The 15833-nt window shown below is 36.1% G+C and overlaps 1 protein-coding gene across 1 annotated transcript in view; it reads left to right on the top strand.

The window, feature by feature from the left end:
• Nucleotides 1–15833, top strand: part of ELP4 (elongator acetyltransferase complex subunit 4) — an 86674-nt gene that overhangs the window by 36126 nt on the left and 34715 nt on the right. Inside the window, exons 6-7 of the mRNA XM_039390505.1 lie at nt 4039–4123; nt 9191–9379. Coding sequence (XP_039246439.1) covers nt 4039–4123; nt 9191–9379 — 274 coding nt within the window. The remainder of the gene's footprint in view (nt 1–4038; nt 4124–9190; nt 9380–15833) is intronic.

Raw genomic sequence — 15833 nt, 5'->3', positions numbered from 1 at the left:
GTAATTGTAAACAAAACTTTTAGAAGCTCAGTACACTTTTTATTGCACCTTTTTGATTAATTATTAATTATCATACCTACTGATGTAAGCAAGGCGTTCCCTGAGAGGTGCCCTATTTGGATGGGGTTTTTTTCTGTTTTCCTGATGGAGACCTGCTACTCTTGTATGTAATTAATGTTCCTTTTTTCTTTACTTTTGCCTTTCCTTTTGAGTTAGGGGGTGACTAGCTTTGGAGGACCTTAGGTTTCATGTTTCCTCCTTGAAATTTGGAACACTTCTCCTTCCTCACCCTCCTTTTCTTTGGGAAGGGGTGGGGAGCAAGAAGAACAATCCTTTGCTTTCGTTTCCTTTCCCTACTCTGGGATGTAATAACAGATTATGCAGTTACAGCAGAATATATACAAGAAAAGTAATGTACCTTCCTGTGTACCTGCCTTTCTTATACAGCTTATGCTCTCCTGTCAGAAACAGTGAACAAATATTTTACAATCCTTGGAAAAACAATGCTGCATCTTTTAGTAAGCAAGGTCCTTTGTGATAAAGTTTTGTGCATAAGAACCATTTAAGAACTTTTTTTAAAAAGAAGTACCAAATCATCCTCGTTCTTCTAATTCTCTGGCTTCACATTAAGAAACCTGTTTTATTTAAACTGTTCCTCAGTGAGTGAACTGTCTCTGTAATTGTAACCAGTGCCTACTGTGAGATAGTTACAGTGATTCCCTTGCAGGATCAGAGATGTGGAGATTTTATGTGGGCCAGAAACTCTTGGCCCTTTTGAGAAATCATGTATATTTATACATATGGCTCTCTTCCTATCCACACAAGCACTTGGCTTCTTTATGGACTTGGAAAGAAAAGTGATTGTGTGATTAGACAAATCTGACCTTTTACTTTGCAGTTAAGGATCAGTTTTGGAGATTATCAACATCATTTGTTCACCTTAAAGTTGGATCAACCTTTCTTGTCTTTCCTGTGTTTTCACACATGTGTGTATCTGGTTTTTGATGGACTGCTGTGTTTGCTCTCCTTTCTGTAGTTCTGATACCTGGTGGGTAAATTAGATTACAGGGTCCCCTTTTGGATAATCACTCAAGATGGATAGAAGTTCACTTCCCCGTGATAAGCATTAATTGAAAACAGATTGTCAAGTCGGCTCTCCTAAAGGAAGCAGTGAATGGGATTGAGTGTTTGGTGCCAAAAGAAGGCAGAAACTCCTCTTCCTTATCTCATTTTTTATGTTGGGGAAGGGCAGTTATGTCCTGGTGTTAATGCTGGGACCGGGCTAACAGGGTTGTGTGACTGACAGCAACTGTTTTCCGGTTGCTGTTGCCAGGATGTCGTGGTGTCCTTTTTGTTGCATTGCTAAAGCTGGTCCTTAACAGGAAGGCAGAAATATCCCCTCTGGTAATTCTGTGCATCACAGACAAGAATTATTTTCTATCTGTTTACATCTGTTCTCATTCTTCCTTTGCAATTACCAAAAGAGAAGGTTTGATAATCCAAGGACCTAAAATAATTAAACTGTAATACTGCTAAGTTTTACCTTAAGAATGTATGTGCTTTTGAAAAGGGATAAATTTATCTGGAGTCTAGATTTACCAATAAATTTAGATAAAACAGGTTGGACTGTCTTGCCTAATGGGGTCTCCTTATACACAATAAGGCTATTTGTCATATCCTTGATAACCTAACCTTTGTTAACTGCTTGGAAACTATCAACAGAGAAGTCAGAGGCTTTGTTGTAACCAGGATACCTTCTTGCTAGCTCCTGCTTTATCCATTACTAAATTGCTAAACAAAAAGAGTAAAGAAGGAATTGTTTAAACTCATTATCAGAATTACGTGGTGTTTAGTAACAAAGCCAAAAAAAGACTAGAAATAAGAAAATAAGATATTTCTTTTCTTAAATATTATGACAAGCATTGCCAGAAGGGTAATGCAACTTGTTTATAAAAATAGTGTTTCCACAATATTTTTCGTGTTCTTATTTACATAGCTTGGTTCAAATTCAAGTAAACCATTAATATTTTAGCAAGAGGTAGAAAAGCACCTGTTTTTACATTTTTTAAAGGTCTATGCACAATGCATTATCATTTTTAATTCTTTCCTTGCTGCAAATCTTTTTCTGATGGATTAACTGAGGATCTGTCTTATTTGTTTGTTTTAATTTGGGGACCCTTTAATCCTGCGAAGTGCTTTAGTTATTTTATTTTTTTATCCACTAACTTTTAAAAACAAGGACTGTGTGTGTGCCTGTTGTGATAATGTGAAGACACGGAGAGAGAAGACATTTTGGCTACCCCGGGGGCTAAAGTTTGCTCTGTAAACTGGCACCTGCCAGGCAGGATAGGTATTATAACATTTAATAGCCATTCCTTTTGCAACACTAGGAAAGTAATGGACTTCAAAAGTTAACCTTTCCTGTCTGAGATGCTCTTTTTTTGTATTGCAAGGCAGACTTCACACATTAAATATCATGTTGAGATTATGTATTGCCAGTTAGTTTTCAGCTCTGAATTTCATGAAGGGTATTACATTATTAAGGTACATCAATTTAACCAGTAGTTTTCTAGGGTACTAAATCTGGAAAAAATAAATGGAATTTAATTTGGAGACTCTTCCTTGTGATTATATCTGAGAAAGGTCATCTCAATGTTTTCTGACACTGAGTATTTAAAAACTTGAAATTATTATGACCATATCACTTTTTTGGTTGTAGATATTTATAACTCAAATGTATCAGGGGCTGGTTTTGAGTTGATAATGTTTTCTTCAAGGAAATATAGAGTTTTGAGTTGAAGCAATGGTTTGTATAAGACAGATCATTCCAACTCTTACATGTTTCTCAGGAAGTTGTCTCCTCTCCTGTGCCAAAGGATGCAAGCAAGTTTATTTGGGTTTCTTTAGGTATTAATTAGTAAAATGCATTTGTATAACAGTCTTACCTCTTATTAAAGTAACGAGAATAGTGTCATTAGCATTTGGACCCTGTGATCTTTCAGAGTTCCTTCCAACCTGGGCTGTTATCAGACCAGATATACAAAAGATCAGAGCAAATGAGAATATTTTTAGAGGCAAAATTTTCCAGATAACCTGTCATATTTCCCCAGGAGTACACAAGGAGCTTTGAATCCACAACCCTTGATGGTAATTAGTGAGAGTTGAAGGAAATGTCCAAGCTAGAAAAGATAGAAGGACTTAAGCTCTCAACTGCAGTAAGGAACCTACATCAACCCCAGCCCCCCAAGCCAGAGTGCTCTGTGAGATTTAAGAAAACAGTATGTTTCTTTTAAAAGTGAACAACTGCCTTGCTTTTTGAAAGTGAAGATTAGGACTTTCTGTCCTTTGTGTGTGTTAGCCTGGAAAGTGGAGAGCACAGACAGGATGGATAACTGAAGTGTTTGGATGTGCAGGAACTGGACCTTCTAAGTCTTTGACAAGATGGTTTGCTGAGCCTTCATTTGGTTTTAAGTCTGCTCAACTCCATTTTTAGCCACCAGTTTGCATTTGTTTGCACTTTTGTCTTTTCTAAATAACACATAAAATCAATGCTACCTCGCAATTTTGCTGTCACACCAATAAAGCAGTGAAAATGTATGAAAGTTCTCATAGAAAGTCAACTCTTCATCAGGGCACTGATTGAGTGTACTTGGAAAAACAATTGGGGAGATCTTTGGCAGTTACAGAAGATTAGTTCTGTGCTGTAATGGTTTCAACTTTAAGTTGATACATTAAATCATTAATCTTCTAGATGTAAGCAAGCCTGACATAATTAAGTTATCTTAATCCCTAGAGATTTCAGCTTTCACTGAATGTCTGAGCACTGAACTAGTTAACACGAAGCAATCACGACTGCTTATAATGTCAGCTTTATTCAGGGAGTTTGGTTTGGTTTTTTTTTTCCTTCTCTGACACTTTTTTCCATGAGACACTTGCACTGAAAGCTGCATCTGCTTATATTTATTTTTTATACAGCTGTTAGAGACATATAGGAGAATTATTAAAATGTGTAACTAAACTCTTTCTTCTTACCAACAGTAATATGAATGGTGCTTATGTGAGACTGCTTCAGTCCCTTCAGAGGATCATTGCCCAGGGAGGGTTTGATGGCTCAGATCCCCAGGTACCCTCATACTCTTCCATCATCCTGTAACTAATGTTTTGTGGATTTTTAGGGGTGGCACAAGAAGGTCTTGGACAAAGTAACAAGGAACAAACTGTTTCTAAGCATTGCTAAAGTCAACAAGCGAAACAAATAGCGTTGTTCGTATTTTAATGTGGGTTTGGACTTTTTACCTGTTAAAGATATGCAGACCATGTAAGAAAGCATATTCTGTGCAATTAGCTAATAAATGGATGGCCAAATATAACGTAATTAAGAAAAACACATTTTCCCCTGCATTTTTTTTTTTTCAAACTATTGCTTTAGCAGGATGTGTTCAAGACCTTTGAGGCTGAACATTTATTCTTAAACTTTCGGATTTTTTCAATGTTGTTTTAACTGGAATGGAGTTAATTTTTTAATGAATTAAATGGTGGCATCTTTATGTAGTGAGCACTGAAACACAAGTAAAGAAATAAGAATACTGTTTCAACTTACAAATCAAAACAACTTACCAGACTTCTAAAGGTCTCTGTTCTCTCCATAAATCGTACTGTGGGTAATCAAAAACATTTTGAGCATAACAATATAGGCTGAAAGCCCTTTTCTAATATGAGCAGGGCCTTATAAGTTATTCTTTGTCATACTCAGTGAGTCCTTTGGAGTTGTTGGAAATAAAATAATAATTTTTTATATGTTGATGTTTAATTGATAATTGCTGTTGTTCAATAGAAATGTTACTAGAGTAGAAATCAATTTGTATGGATTCTGGAGAGCCTGAAAGAATTCAATACAAGACTGTGTACTATTGCCAGTCTAATATCTTAGAAATCATTTTTTTCAGGGAGGATAATGTTGGAAAGGATGTTTTTGTGTCTGACAGTATGTTTTAAAACATTACCTGCACAGACCGCCTGTGTGTAAATTTAGGTTATTTGTGCTCGGCGTTCCGTCTCTGCAGAGATTTCTGGGAGAGCTTTCCTTCCCTTTGGTGGCAGTGCCAGTCTGGAGAAGGAAATTGGTCCCTGACAGGCCCCACTCGCTGTGGTAGCCATGGCAACAGCCGTGTGTGTCATCCTCCTGTACGGCAGAGATGCTCCTCCTGCTCGGTGACAGGTCCTGTGGAAGCCCGAGAGCTTGTTGGCTGCAAAGAGCAGCCCTGAGTATGAAACAACACCCTGCCAACCTTCAGCCAGCAAACAGCCTCCTACTGAAGAGATTAAGCTGTTGTTCCTCATTTTGCTTTTTGTATTCCTGGTTTTTTATATTTTTCCCGTTTATTTATATTTTTGTATTCTGGGGTCTTTTCGTGTAGAAGGAAATGAAGGTTGTTCGGAGCCAATATTTGGGTGTTTTTTGCTTGCAAGTAGGGGAAAAAATTAAACATCACGGGTCGTTATTTTCTGTGCTTGTTGGTTGTTTCAAAACATCTTACAGTGTCAGTAAAGCAGAACCAGAACTTTAAGTGAGATGAATTTAGAAGTATATGTTTGCTAAATGATGGATCGAAGTTTCCAAGGTGAAGCTTTGAAAGTTAGAAAAGTCTTTTTTTCAGGCCACTTTATTGATTTAGAAAGCCATTAGCACTTGTGTAGTTCTTTCTGTTTCAAGGGAGGTAATGCATATGATTTCCTGGAGTGGTTTCTATTACCTTCTTGTAAGATTCCACCCTTCCCCAAGCATCATCTTTCTTTGTACACTCAAACTTTGTACATTGAGAGGCCTTGTATAATATACACTTATTGAAAATATATCCAGGGTTGAATGTAGTTAAGGCCCAGAACACACCTTGGATCTTTTTATCTGCCAAATTTATGAGCAGTTCACCTCTCTGCTGCTTCATACCCTCTTCTGTTTCCTGAGCCTTTAGAAGTACTCTTTAAGTAGACAGATATGAAGATTGTAGTATAAGGACCAGCCTGGATTCTTCTGGACCTGTGTCCTTCCCTGTATATAATAATTAAAGCTTTTGAAAAGTCTGTGCCTGTTTCTCCCCTGCACCCCCAAATAATCCTCTACCTGACTGATAAAACTTTCAGATATTTTTGGCTATTTTCACATCAGTGTGACAATGGTACTTAGATTTACTACTCTTTTATTTGAAGAAGGGTCTGAAGAAGAGTGAGAATGGAACTCAACCCAGCTGAGAGATGGTTTGACACAATTAGAAAAATTAGTGAATACTACTGTTAGAAGTTTAGTAGATCTCTGATAAAATGGTCAGGCATCTCTAGGACCTGGAATGGTTAGTTAACAGTAGTTTTATAGAACCACCTGCAGTTGGCCTTCATAGATTAATAATATATTTTGTCTGTCCTGCATGGCTTTGTGGACCTTAGGACAATAATTCCTGTTTGGATACAGAGAAGTTTGGTTGAAGTTGACCAAAGCACTGACCTGTTAGTTCACACTGACTGGAACTGCTGCCAAGGTCTGTTTGGAAATTCAAAGACTCTGGATGACCTGTAAAATACAAATACAAGCATCAGGTTTACATCCTTTCTAAAGCCTCCTAGTAACTTTTTGCTGCTGATCATTAAGTTTGGATCCTTTATAAATTGATCATGACTTTAAGTTATAAAGAATAGTATTTGTTTGTTTCAGAATATTTTGGGGTTTTCATGTTTGACAACAGAGCTTTCATAGGCAATTATATTTCCTTAGCAATTCTTTCATATACTTTGGAGTTCAAGTTGGGTGGCTTTCAGGGCAATAAAGTTGGGGGGGATTGGTTTTTTGTTTGTTTGGAGTTGGGCTTTTTTAATTCTTCATAATCAGAATCCTTGCTGCCAAATCGATCAGTGTTACAAAAATTACATGAAAAAATTAAAAAAATAATCAGAACTTCAAAACTAATGTAAGTATAAAAGATCTAGTGGTATATCTAAAAAAATGTTATCCTGGTCTTTACAGTTGGCTTGTTATAGAATATTAGACTTACTCTTTTCCTATATTTCAGTTATGGAATAAAGTGTTTGTCAGGGCCTTGTGGGCTTGACAGAATTATACTGGTTGAAGTTCCATTACTGGCCAAAATAAATACATCTGATATTTTCTGGTGTTTGAATAGCTTTATCTTTTACTACTCTTACAATTTGATGTTGGGAAACAAGCATCTGTCATCCTTTATCCAGTAAGAGAACTGGTTTTTTCCTCTTTTTGTATGTTGTTCTTATGGATGTTCTTCATAAGAAAAAAATGTTTTTCTCATAAAAGAAGTTTCTGTAAGTTTTATGTATGTTTGCTCTGAAATTTTGAAATACTGTGACTCTCTGGCTGATCATTATCTATGGTATCTGGATAAAACATTTTTCTTAGATGCCTGATTTTGTCTTATTGCTTAAATGCACATCAACAATTGCCTGAATCTGCTCTGATTAGAAGTAATTGAAGAATATTACACTAACTTCTATTTTTCCTGTTCTTTTTTAAAACTCTGAACATCCAAGCCTAGAAAATACTATACAGAGAAGTCAGATTGTGTCACATTATCCTGTGCTGTTGTCCCGATCTTCACACAGTAGTATAAAAAGTTAACTTTTCAAAACTAAAGGCTAAAATCCTGCAAAGACCCAGACTAAAGAATCTGCCAGAGTTAAAACACAGATTGCTTTCACAGAGATTTTAAATGAATTGGCAGATCAGCTCACTGTGTAAGACAGATAAGTGGGATAAATGCAGAGCCATGTGGAATTAACTGTGTCTCACAACTCAGGCTCTGTCTACCCAATATGGATATGGAAGTGTTTGGAAGAGTAGCCTCTTGTCTTGTCAAAACCTTTCCTCTGGATTGCCAGAGCAGCTGTGCAGTGTTCTGTGCTTGATAGTTGCTGTTTATTCCAGCTGCTAGGAGTCAATATCTACACTTTATCAAAACACTTTTCTGTAGCAAAAATTACCAGAAAGCTTTTGTTTATCAAAACTAGTATTTTTATGTGTGTGTGTGTGTGTGTGTATAATTTTTAAAAGCTGGCCTTTAACTATGAACCCTGAACTCTAGAAATGTTTCTCTGATCACCTTGTACAGGAAGTCTTTCAACAAGGGAGCTTATTGTCTCTCTCTCAGCTGTCGATAGCAAATAAACCTAAAATCCTTCTCAAAGATCACCAGGAAAGGTCACATCAAATAAGCAGAAATGACATTTGTCACCACAAGAGATAACATTTTACTTTGCATAAATGGATTACAACTCTGGCTGGCTTCTTAATGTGTCCCTTCAGAAAAGGAGCTGTATCCCACAGCCCTGCCTCTGTTGGGTGTTCTTCTGCCACTGCACTGCGGGGCAGCCAGCAGGCTTTAGGTGGGTAACACAAGGGGCTGTTTAGGATTTTATATGTCACAACAGCTTAGATTCCAGTGCCCAGTAGGTAACTAAAGCAGCCCCAGAAACACTCAGGTCGAGGGCTTTCAGAAAGGTGTGGTCCTTGAGAGACGATCTGCTGCTGGACTCTGTTCCTGCACAGCTGTGAGAACAGCTTCCTTCAGCAGCTGGAAGGAGTCATGTAGAAGGTCCTTACCTTCTAAGACAGTGAAAGGCCTGTGCAATGGTGAGCTGAGGCACTGACCTGGGTCATTTGGAGGCAGCAGAATGAGTGAAACCAAAGCAAACACTCAGAACAGTCAGGTTATGAGAGTAACGCAGCGAGAAGGTGAACATAGAGGGAAAAGTTGTGTTGGAGTCCTCTCAGGCACTTCCAGCAGGCTAGTTTAGAACTGGGAGAAAATACTCTTTTGCATGTTTTTTTAAGGCAGTGACATAGGAGAGAAAGGATATCAAAAGTCATAGTGTTACTGGATTTTGTGTCAGAATATACTTGCTTTTAACCGGTTAAAAAAAAAAATGCAAATTAGCAGTTTTCAGTATTTCCATGCTGTCTCCTACATTTGTGCTTTCTTGTCTGACATAGCAGGATATCCAGTCAGTAAAAAAAATGCCATTCAATTTGTAATTTTTGTAAGAGGGACTGAGATTAAGCTATGATTATGCAAACTATGCAGTTATTATGGACATGCGTTCTAGAAACTGTATTGCTCCTAATGGTCAAAAAATAACAAATTACTTTTTTTTTTTTTTTCTTTTCCAATAGAAAAAACAAAAGAATGTTTTGAGGATAGGAATTCAGGGTCTGGGTTCCCCGTTGTGGGGTGATGACATTTGTTGCAGTGATACTCCTGAAGATGTTCATAGCCTTACAAAATTCCTTTATGTTCTCCGTGGCCTCCTCAGGAAATCTTTGTCAGCCTGCATCATCACAGTTCCAGCTCACCTTATCCAGGTAGGAATGCTGCTTTTGCTGTATTTCATAGCTGACACAGCAGTTAGCCATAACTTTTAAGTTTATGGTAAGACAACAAATGCAGTTTTGGACATTTCTAGAAGTCTTTCTGTTCAAAGTTGAAATTAAAACATAACTATATGTTCTGCTTTTGTGGGACATCCACACTGTAAAATCTACAAAGACCTAAGTGTAGAATAATCTTAAATACAGTTATGCCATATGTGAGTCTTAATCCTCTTTTGAAAAACTATCAGAATTTCAGAAACTGTAGAAAGGTAAGAAAATAGTGGTAGTCATCCCTTTTTTAGTTATTTTTTACAACATCTCTAGGCACTTTTCCAGTGCCTTCAGGATGCTGTTTGGAGTTTCAATACAAGACTTTTCAGTCCACTGTCTTCACCTGGCATGCTCATTATGGTGATGTGTGATCTTGTTTTTAAAGTCAGGAATTGAAAGGTATGGATTTACTCTATAGTTCCAATATCCCCTTGTATTGGGACCAGGAGCAAACCAGTTATGGTGTCAGAGTAATTTTCCCAACAAGCAGCTTGTAGCACCTTTCCTGAGAGTATGTGGAGACCTAAATGTATCTTCTGAAAATCAACTTTTTTAGCAAAAGGAAAAATGTAGGCAGTCTTTTGTTCTGCGAGTGGTAATGTAACTCAGAAAAGCAAAATTATTATTCACAATGAACAGAGAACCTATAATTTTAGGTATTTGATTTAATTATAGGAAAAAAGTACTGGATAAAACCTCACATTATGCAAAATGTTTTCATAGTAGGTGAGTTTATCAACAGATTAAATCCTGTCTTAGGTAAGTACATGACTCACATGTATTGGATTTTGTTAAAGGTGTTTGAATACCTGCAAATGTTATTTATCCAGATACCCTGTGCACTTACTGCTTCAAAAATGAAGAAACTGTATTTTCTAGTTTTACCATTGTAGTGAAAAGTGTATGAATATTCCTCTTGCAGTGCATACCTCCACCTCCTTATTTTTAAATATTAGATGGCAGTTTGCCTTTAAAAAGAGTGACACTTTAATTTAATGCAATGAATAGAATTTGTGAATGTAAAAGCACCATCCTAGATTTTGCCCATTGGAATTGCCTCTCCATAACTGGGACATACATCTCATTCATTGTACTCTTCTTTATCTATCATTTCAGTAACGGGTATGTTCATATTTTAGAGAAATCCAGAAGCGTCTCTAAGAAAGAAACTGAAGAGTGAAGGTTTTTGTTTGTTTCAAAGTTACCTGGGAAGTTGATTTTTGGTTTTTTGTTTGTAAATCCCATGTAAACCCATTCCCAGGGAGTAAGGAGTGAAATTACACATTGCATTTTTAATCGCTGATTTTTTGATTTTAATAAAACCGTTTTGACAGGAAGTGCTAGAATATTCTGAATTTAAAAAAAAAAAAAAAAAAAAAAAAGAAAGATTACTTACAGAATCTTTGCTCAGCATTAATATTTTTTTTTTTTTAAATCATGCAGCTCGGTGTATCCTTCTTTGAGCGCTGCACCGCGGAGAGAAAAACTGTCATTAGGAGGAGCAAAGCTGCTGAGGGTTCCTTATACCCCACATTACTCAGTTCCCAGAGCCCTGCTGTGTAGTTGTTCCACTCTCCAAGAAGCCTGTTAAAGAGCCCCTGAGAGCATGTGTCCAGCCCTCCATGTTAATAGTTAATTGGTGAGGATGGCGAGATGAGAGGACAGCCGAACATGTGGTCTCTCAGGCTCAAGCCGGAGCCAGGCCTTTAGTTATAATAACAGCAGCTGCTCACATTCTCACAACCCAGCTACTCACCATTCTGTTGCTGAGGTTTCTCACTGGATAAAAAAAAAAAAAAAAAAAAGTGAAGGAAATATCTTTTCCAAGAGAATAAGAGAGAGGGATTTTTTTTTCTTTTTTTTTTCTCCCAAGTACCTTTCTGTATATGTATTTAATTTGATGGGAGTATGTTCCAGCATATGCTTTCTCTGTTGAATCTTAAAGTCAGTATACTGAAGCCAGAGAAAATGCACATAATTTTTTTGAAGATATAGTAAATTCCACATTTTTCCCTGAACTAATGTTGCTGTATTTCCTATGTTAACTTTTGGCTCCTGACTGAATTAACTGGATGATCTACAAGTAAATTCTTCACATGTGTAATTTCCGTGAAGGACATGGAAGCTCAAAATCACTTTTAATCAAAGTTTCATCTGCATGACATGTACAGAAAAATAGTTTCATTTTTACCTGCTTTGTCATGAAAAAGTAGATTTTTGGTAGTGACTCATACCACATCTTGTCTCTGCCAGCCCCCAGTACTGGTTAGTCCAGTGAAGAAGAAATAAAACTCACAATTGGTGGTACTGATTTTCAACAGGGACAATGTCTTTTCAACCCAGAGTAGTTACATTTTTTATATGCACTGTATTACTAATATATATATATATATGTATATACATAGTTTGAGATTGATTTCTTTTCTGTATTTTTCCTAATAGTTTGCATGTAGTAATGTGGCAGGGAGCTCCACAAATTAAATCTGCCCAGTTTCTCTCTTTTTTCAGAACATTTAATTTTGCCTTTACTTTTCATATATTGTATCTTCGTTCTTGGCTGATAGCACATTAAAATAATCCTCCCTATTTTATATTTTTTGTATTCCAATTTGTAATTTTTCTCTTGTTGCCTCCTTAGTCTGGTTTTAAACAGTCACTTTGCCTTGTTTCAGTAACATAATACAGTAATGCCATTATTGTTTGTTTACTTTTCCTGCATTCTAATGTCTGGTTTGACTCTTTGGTGACTACTGGACATTAAACAGTGATTTTGTTCTTGATGTTTTTCCCTCTGTGATACACATCCACCAATGTGGCTCTTTCATTATTCCAGCAATTCATTGTCTTGGATTTAATAACTTGGAATTGCATTTATCCAAAGATGGTGCTCATTCATCCAGCTTGATGGGACACTGAATGTCCTCACAGTTTTCTGTAAGGCTATATTTTGGTAAAAGACACAGATTTGCAAAAAAAAAAAAAAAAAAAAAAAATCTGTTTGTGTGCAGAGTTTTTTCAGAGTAATTTAAAGAAACCGTAGTCCACTAAAGCAGGCAGATTTTTTGTGTTTTATTGATGAAACTTCCAGTGCAACCAGCACATGAAGTTTCTCAACCACAAAAATAGGAGTACGTTATTCTGGTTTAAAGCAAATGACACAAAAAAAACCCCTTAGCCAATTATGAATTTTATTCAGATGCTGTGTGACAAGTTTTACTTGATTGATATTTTCTACCGATTGAACATACTCTTATCTTACATTGTCTGTCAGGTAATAAATATTGAGCTACTCACGAGTATGATTAAAATAGTTGATGGAAGGTTATTTTTCAAGTCTTCCTACTGCTTCTTGAAAATGCATTGTGCCTGTGAAATCATATGGTACATTTGAAAAGGGAAAATTACTTCCATTTTTAAAATCTAGCATTGATCGAGGAGGGCAGATTGAAGAGGGATTTCATTTGTTGTTACAATTTTCAAATTTAAGGAATATTATAAAAGCAAGTGAGAACTCCTCTTCTGTGTGTTGATAATCCGTGCATTGTAATACCTAAATTTAGAAAAAGAATTATTGTGCTGTTGTGTGACTGAGAGGACTTTAATGTCACTGCAAAAGCCCTAAATTATAATTTTAAATATTTTCATAATGCATTTTTTCTTTCATTACTAGAAATCATTGGTGAGTCCAAGAATACCTCTGCTAAATACTAAATAATGTTTGTAATTCTATTCCCATTCTTCCCAATTTTGTATCACTTAGATAATTATTTTTTTTTTTGGAGTAGATTATTATTTTCACTGGGAGAAAGCACTTGTTAAAGCCATCCTTTATTTTGAACTTGAAGCTGTACTACTGGTAAGGACTAACAACTATATTAGTCAGCAAGTACCAAGGGAAATTAATTGACTAATGAAAAGTCAGTATGAATAAGTCTTGCCACAGAACCTGTCCTCAGAGTCTGAAGTTCTGTTTAGCAAGGTATTTTCATTATTTCATCCAGTATGTTGAAAAATTAATTTCCTACAATATTAATGGTTTGATGTTCTGAATTCACTGAAGTGCAGAAGTTACTGTACGTTTCAGTGTAGGAAAATTCGGAAACAAACCTTTCCACATCCAAAGCCTTTTGTGTTCACACTGAGTGATTTAGCAGCTAAACTCAAAGTCAAGCAATAGAGTGCTTTAGAATCCATTGCTAATATAGGATTATAAGATGTGAACTCCTATAGCTTGTGAATTTGTCACAGTTTGAAATCTTGATTCCTGTGACAAGAACTAAGAGTGATTGCCTACCTTAGAATCCTGACTTCTGTGAATTCACTAGTGTAAAATGCTGAATAACCTTCAAACGTATTCTATGAGGTGGCTGCTGCAGACAGATTTGTACTGAGATCAAATGTCATGTGGTTTCTGTATCATAATTAAGGAACCTTTGGAAGTTCTCTGCAAAACAGAAAGTATGAAAATGAAATGATCTTAATATTTTTCTGGGTTTTTTTAACATGATTTTTAATGTTGCGTGTTGCTTTCTGGTGTGCATGAGACATACAGTTTAACAACAGTACCCAAAATATCGAGAGCCATAAGTTTATGACAGGTATTCTTGGGCTATCCACATAGCTTTTGGATATGAATATTCCGGGTTTTAGACAGTCATAAAAGCACCTTTAAAATTATGATTGAGTAGGAAGCTCAGAAAAGTATATTATTCACAATTTAAATTGTGGAACAGTAAGTTGGGGGTTTTTTTCAATTTCTCTAATTACTGAAAGTATTTGCTAATCAATTGTAGAAGAAATAGAAGTATTTTGTTGTTTCATAAAGTAAGGTTTTGGTTGCCAACAGGCTGTGTTCTAGCACTACCACTACCACTTCTGATTTGGTAACAACTACCCACTTAAACCACAAATAAAATATACATCTGAAGCATGTTTTTCTACCTAAGTGTTATTGTCTTTTAACTGAATTAACTGTATTATGAAGAACAGTCCCATTGTATGTTAAAGTCTCATGCGTTAAACAAGCCTTCTCATTTTAATAAATTTTACTTTTTAGGACAGTGTACACACACATCCTTATCACCATCTCCTCAACACCCTCTCTTTAATAAAAAAGTCACTTTTCCAGAAGGCATATGTTAAACTTGAGAAGTGCATGGGCAAGATTGCCATTTTATTTTACACTTTACGTCTATAAACTGAACAGACGCCCGTGAAAACTCTTAAAAAAATTAGGTGAGATTTAGAACTAAATCTTTGAACTGCAGCATTAGACCTAAACAGTTAAATATCCCATCACAGTATGGAGATAGTCATCTGTTCAAGCATATGGAATCTTTTGGCTACTGGACTAAGTAGTTAATATAATGCCCAGTGTCCAGACATGGACACAACTGTTATGGAAGCAGAAGGGAAGAGGCTCATGTATTGAGCCCATTTGGACACTGATAAGTAAAGATTAGAAGAGTGACTTTAAACAATACAGGCCAAAGTAGTTATCTGCTTTAAGCCAAGTAATTCTTTTAGAAAATGGAAGGTAGTAATGTTTTTCTGAAGAAATACTTTTTTTTTTTTTTTTGCTTGAGTACAAGTACAGGTTCTTGGGGAAAAAAAAAAGCCCTGTGAATCTAGCCTTAAATATAGGGTTTATCTGTTGTATTTCAGAACAAAGAACAATAATTTTGTGTAAAACTTTTTTATATTTAAATTCTTGCGTATGTATTTCCCATCTTAAATGATTTTCACAGGACTGAATGTTGAGTTTCTGTGCACTGTGCGTTTGGAAACATTTTTATGTGAACTTCTGGTGGTGTTTAAAAACCCTGAAATTTCAGAATCCAATTTTACCTCTTTTTGTTTAGAACTTCTCTATTAATTACAATATAATTATAATAAAAAGGAATACTGCATCTTTAATGATGTTTTTGTGCCTATGTAGTTAAGCTTTAATGCTAGGGGAAAAAAAAAAAAAAAAGATTAAATTAGCCTTGTAACCTCTTTCTCTTCCAGACTGATGATGGAAAATAAAAGCTCTTAGCCACAGAATGTAACACTTAGAATTAATATTTAATTAGACCAGCAAATTGTACACCGTGGCTGAAAGCTTCCAAAGAGTTGTTAGTGCCACAATTGACCTACAAGTTTAATAATAACTCACTTCTAGGAGCAAGTGCCAGTTCAGCATAGTGGAGCCACTGTAAGAAAGTCCTGGGAGATTAAAATCAGCAAACCAAATGGCAGGCGAGGATTCCTGGGATGGAGCCTTCTGGAAAGCTGGGAGCTGGAGTAGCTTTTCAGCCAGGATTCAGATGAGAACAGTGGGCAAAAAAAGCTGATCCCTCCTGTTCTGGGAGCTTCTGGTTGTAGGCCAAAATCTTGGAACAGTTTTTTTTTC

The sequence above is a fragment of the Pipra filicauda genome, unplaced genomic scaffold (genome assembly GCF_003945595.2).
Source record: "Pipra filicauda isolate LSUMZ 115617 unplaced genomic scaffold, ASM394559v2 scaffold82_size2718185_pilon, whole genome shotgun sequence".
Classification (NCBI taxonomy): domain Eukaryota; kingdom Metazoa; phylum Chordata; class Aves; order Passeriformes; family Pipridae; genus Pipra; species Pipra filicauda.
This window is presented reverse-complemented; position numbering and strand designations above follow the sequence as displayed.